The following is a 1216-nucleotide window of genomic DNA, read 5'->3' as shown; positions in this document are numbered from 1 at the left end:
GCTCACCCTCACACACTCACGCTCACGCGCCCCCACACACACTCACACACTCTCACACTCTCTCACACACACACACACACACACACACACGTGTACACACTCTCACACACACACATTACTGTTTTTTCTGCATTTTAATCAAATAAATGCAGCCTTGATGATCAGAAGAAACTTCTTTAAAACACATTAAAAATCTGACTGATCCTAAACTTCTGAACGGCAGTGTACACTGAGAATTGCCAGATAAAGAGTGACTTTCTTTGATTGGGTGGCTCGTGATTGTAGTTGTCCGGTGTGTTGTTCTCAGGTTACAGTATGTTCGGCGTGGGCGTGGGGCTCATGGTGTTCGGATACTGGAGGCTCTTCCGCTGGAACCGCGAGCGCAGGTGAGCGAGCGTCACACTGAGTGTCTGTGAGACGAGTCTGAGAGTCCTGACGAGAGCTTCTGCTCTTCCTCCGACAGACGGCTGCACATCGAGGATCTGGAGGCGCGCATCTCTTTACTGCCGCTGCTGCAGGCCGAGCACGACCGCCGGTGAGTCTGAGAGAGAGACACACATTTACTGGAGAAACACAATTCAAATTCATTTGTAAAGCGCTTTTCACAATACACATCGTTCCAAAGCAGCTTTACAGAAATGCATGTGTCTACATTACAAAGCAGAAGTGAATGTGTCCAAGTAATGTTCATTTCACAAATGAACAGTTCAAGATCATAGAATCATACAGCTAGCTAACATGAATTAATTTCAGGCAGAAGCTCATTAAAGCGATTTTTACAAGTGTGATCATAATGATTACAATATAGAGGGAAAAAAATATGCTTGTGACTTTTATCTGATCTAACTGGGAACAAGGGTGAGATTGAGATTCGTTATGCGAATGCTTGGCTGAAGAGATGAGTCTTTAATCTAGATTTAAACAGAGCGAGAGTGTGTTTGAGCCCCGGACATTATCAGGAAGACTATTCCAGAACTTAGGAGCCAGATGAGAAACTTCTCTCCCTCCTTTAGTGGACTTAGATATCCAAGGTACTACTAAAAGTCCAGAGTTTCGTGACCTTAAAGAGTGTGATGGATTATAGGGCATAAGAAGATCAGTTAAATATACAGGAGCTAAACCATTTATGGAACTTAATAGGTAACCAGTGTAGAGATGATCAAATTGGGGTAATATGATCATATTTTTTTTGACCTGGTAAGAACTCTAGCAGCTG

General features: G+C 43.4%; 1 protein-coding gene across 1 annotated transcript in view; it reads left to right on the top strand.

Annotated features, from left to right (window-relative positions):
• Positions 1-1216, top strand: part of ndufa13 (NADH:ubiquinone oxidoreductase subunit A13) — a 5116-nt gene that overhangs the window by 691 nt on the left and 3209 nt on the right. Inside the window, exons 2-3 of the mRNA XM_016540254.1 lie at positions 308-386; positions 464-535. Of these exons, the coding sequence (XP_016395740.1) occupies positions 308-386; positions 464-535 (151 nt within the window). The remainder of the gene's footprint in view (positions 1-307; positions 387-463; positions 536-1216) is intronic.

Source organism: Sinocyclocheilus rhinocerous, unplaced genomic scaffold (genome assembly GCF_001515625.1).
Source record: "Sinocyclocheilus rhinocerous isolate Xijiao unplaced genomic scaffold, SAMN03320098_v1.1 scaffold488, whole genome shotgun sequence".
Classification (NCBI taxonomy): Eukaryota; Metazoa; Chordata; class Actinopteri; order Cypriniformes; family Cyprinidae; genus Sinocyclocheilus; species Sinocyclocheilus rhinocerous.
The sequence above is the reverse complement of the archived record's forward strand: the minus strand, read 5'-3'. Positions and strand labels throughout refer to the sequence as shown.